The sequence below is a fragment of the Triticum aestivum genome, chromosome 5B (assembly GCF_018294505.1).
Source record: "Triticum aestivum cultivar Chinese Spring chromosome 5B, IWGSC CS RefSeq v2.1, whole genome shotgun sequence".
NCBI classification, from domain to species: domain Eukaryota; kingdom Viridiplantae; phylum Streptophyta; class Magnoliopsida; order Poales; family Poaceae; genus Triticum; species Triticum aestivum.
In genome coordinates, this window is record NC_057807.1 from 581,114,165 (window position 1) to 581,117,772 (window position 3,608).

Below are 3,608 nucleotides of genomic sequence, written 5' to 3' on the forward strand. Positions count from 1 at the left end.
CACCTATCGGAACCATGCCAAAAATCTCTGTGTCTACATTGTGTTTGCCTTCTCCAAACCCTTCCCTCTACCTTCATATGCAATGTTTTACTTTCCGCTGATATACTCTTAGAATTGCATGTGTGGGTTGATTGCTTGACTTGTACTAGTTGCTAAAAATTGTCAACAACTAAAATTGGGAAAATGCTAGATTTTTATTTGGCCAAGTAGTCTAATCACCCCCACTAGACCTTCTTTCGATCCTACAATGTTGCTTGGTTTTCTACTAGATTGATAAGCTTGGTTTCATAACTGAGGGAAATACTTATCTTTGTTGTGCTGCATCATCCTCTCCTCTTCGGGGAAATGTGGACGTAGATACAAGCAATCACCGCCACAGACCACCATGTTATTGTGTCGCTGCTCAGACAGCCACCACTGCAGAGAAACCGTTGGGAGCCCCCTGGGGCCGTCGCGTCCACCACGTGCCAGATCCGCGCCTAGGACGCCGTCGGTTAACCATCCCGTTGTCGGACCAGCCATGACCCCCACCCAAGCTGGCCGCCATGACCGGCCAAAGGGCTATCCCCACCACACATGCCCCAACCCACACGCATTCGCTCACTCCAACGCCTCTTCCTCTTTGTAGTGACCATGTCAAGCACGACGTCGACCCCGCACTGCTACTGCTTCGTCGGCGGGGACGGGCTGGCGGCGCCGAGCTTTGCCCCCGTCGCAGCGGTGTCGGTCAAAGGAGGTGACGGGATCGAAGAAGGGGTCCATCGGCGAGGACACGAGGCTGCTGCCCGAGTCTGGTGGCGCTCGACGTGCCCAGCACGGGCGTCGTCGGTGTCGGCTTGCCATCTGGTCTGGTCCGAGCAGGGGGCGAGCGAGCTGGTTTGGTCTGGTCCGAGCAGGGGGCGAGCGAGCTGGTTTGGTTTCTCTCTTCTCCATCTCAACGTTTATCCTACTCCGTCACCTCAAAGTTTATCCTACGTGGCACTACTAAGATAACACCATTGTACATGCCCTAAAGAATCGTACATGATGTGAACGGCAACGTTTCCTCTCACTAAATGCGCATCGCCGCGAGATCCTGAAATAAATGCAGAAAAATGCGAGTATCGGCATGGTTACGCCGAAACCTTTCGGCAAGGGATAGTTTGAGACCAGCCGTATACATTCATCAAAAGCTTACATTTTTTTAAAAGAAAATCAAAGGCTCACATAGGAGGAGTTCCACAGCAACAAAAAAAATGCTCACATAGGAGCGGGGCGTCGATGTGCTAGAAGTATATGTACCACCAAGTACAACACCTCTCGCCTGTTCGGCCCAAATCCACTTCTCACACACACACACACACACACAAATCTCTTGCAAGCAAACCCCCACAATTCCCAGCCGAGAACGCGCGGCTGGGGAAGAGAGGGTCGTCGGGAGGAGGAGAAGAGGGCGCGATTTGGGGGGCGAGGGCGGATCGATGTCGGTGACGGGGACATCCGTGGCGGCGGCGGCGACCATGCTGGCCGCGGCGGCCGCCATCTTCATCACCTTCGTCGTCTGCTTCTACCTCTTCCTCTGCGCCAAGCGCTACCGGGGCGCCGCGCCCGCAATCGGCGGCGGCGGCGGCGGCGGGGGAGCGGACGGCAGGGGCCGGGGGCCGCGGTTCGTCTTCGGGGGCCCCTGCCACGGGCGGGGCCTGGACGAGACGGCCATCGTGGCGCTGCCGCGGAGGGAGGTCGCCCAGGGGGACCCCGCGGCCGACTGCGCCGTCTGCATCACGGAGCTCGCCGCCGGGGAGGCCGCGCGCCTGCTGCCGCGGTGCGGCCACTCGTTCCACGTCGAGTGCGTCGACATGTGGCTCCGGTCGCACTCCACCTGCCCGCTCTGCCGGTGCGCCGTCGCCGACGAGGCGCCCACCGTGCAGCCCCCCGAGGCCGATCCGGAGTCGCCCATCTTCCCCACCAATGTGCTCTTCTTCGGCTCCCAGGACGCCGTGGCAACCGGCGGCACACCACGGCAGCCGGCGGCACCGCAGCCATCCCAGGGACCGATCGCCGGCGTCGCGGCCGTGGTCGAGGCGGCGAGAGTAGCGGCCCTCCGGCGGCTGCTCGGCTGCGGCGGCGGGACGCCCCCGCCACCACCACCGCCGCCGCCGCAGGCAGGCCGCGACCTGGAGATGGGCCCCGCGCAGGCCGGCGGCGAGAGCAGCACGCCGCGGCCGGCGAAACCACAGCCAGGTTCTTGATTGATGCCTCCTCCGCCCGCCGCTCCCGCTCCCCTCCGCATCTCCTTGAGCCATTTTGAGGCACCAAAAAGGAAGCAAATTGTACATATTTCCTAGTTCCTACAGTGTATGATAGTACGATTAAGGAACTGTATAATCCTGTGAACAAATCCATGAGATACATCTCGGCGATTTGGTGCCGCAAATCCATGAGATCTGTGCTGTGCGGCACTGAGAAGAAGCACTGTTAGTTTTGCAGATAATTTTACCACGCAGTAATACTATCAGTAAGCGCTTTCTGATGATGATGGCTGTCCATGTCGAGCAGTACTCGAGTGTGCTGTGGAGGCACATGCGCTCATATGGGACACGTAGGCAGATGTTGACTAGAGAAGCAACTGGATCATGACGACAACGGCAGCAACAAATATCCGAGTACACCGTATTTCGTATTTTGTTTTGTTGAGCTGGAGTACACCGTACTTGGCCTCGCTTCCCAGCTACTACACCGGTTCAGCAACAGGCCAAGCGATACCGACTCATTTGAAAATGGGTCGCGCTAACTGCCACACATCTGGCGGGAAGGGAGACGCACCACACGTCTTTAATGTAAACAGATTGTCACGTCATCGCATGCATGCATGCAGGAATTTTTTTGGATTTTTAGTTTTTAAAATGTTTTATCTCTTAAACGAAAAATCCGATTGAAAATCTGTTTTCACTATTAAATCTCTCGCGATGAGATCTTCGAAACTAGATCCCATGTTGATATGTTTTGATGAATTTTTTTTGAATTAAAAGTTGCCATGTCTATTGCATATGAATTGTCATGATGTTTACACTGAAGTTGCCATGATATGTTTCAGCTATTTTTTTCTACATTTAAAAGTAAATTTTGACATTTATAAAACGGAGAATTAAGAAACTAGACTTTCCATGAGCCATAAACTAAAATTGCCATGATACATGCACATAAAATTGCCATGGTTCATCAAAAAATAATTTTCATGGTCAAAATACTGGAGTTGCCATCATCATCAAAATACTAAAATTGACATGATCTACAAACTAAAATTGCCACATGGCAACTTTAGTTTAAGCCCTATGGCAACTGCAGTGTAAACATCGTGGCAACTTTTGGCAAAAAAAAAATTCGTGGAAACATATCAACATGGAGTCTAGTTTTGAAGATCTCGTCGAGACGGATTTAATGATGAAAACGGATTTTTAGTTCGCTTTTTTATTTAGGAGATACAACATTCTTAAGCCGAAAACCAAAAAAAATTCTGTTGATGTCATCTATTTATACGTGGCAAAATGAGTGGTGATAAAGGCGTGTGGCGATGTGCAAACGCCCACACGTGTGGGCATTAACATTTCCGTTGAAAATTGAACTGACCT

The 3,608-nt window shown here is 52.9% G+C and overlaps 1 protein-coding gene across 1 annotated transcript; it reads left to right on the forward strand.

Annotated features, from left to right (window-relative positions):
- Positions 1 to 1,274: 1,274 nt before the first annotated feature.
- Positions 1,275 to 2,512, forward strand: LOC123113378 (E3 ubiquitin-protein ligase EL5). Its single transcript, XM_044534597.1, has one exon. The coding sequence runs from the start codon at positions 1,461 to 1,463 to the stop codon at positions 2,226 to 2,228; it is 768 nt and encodes a 255-aa protein (XP_044390532.1). The 5' UTR covers positions 1,275 to 1,460; the 3' UTR covers positions 2,229 to 2,512.
- Positions 2,513 to 3,608: the final 1,096 nt, after the last annotated feature.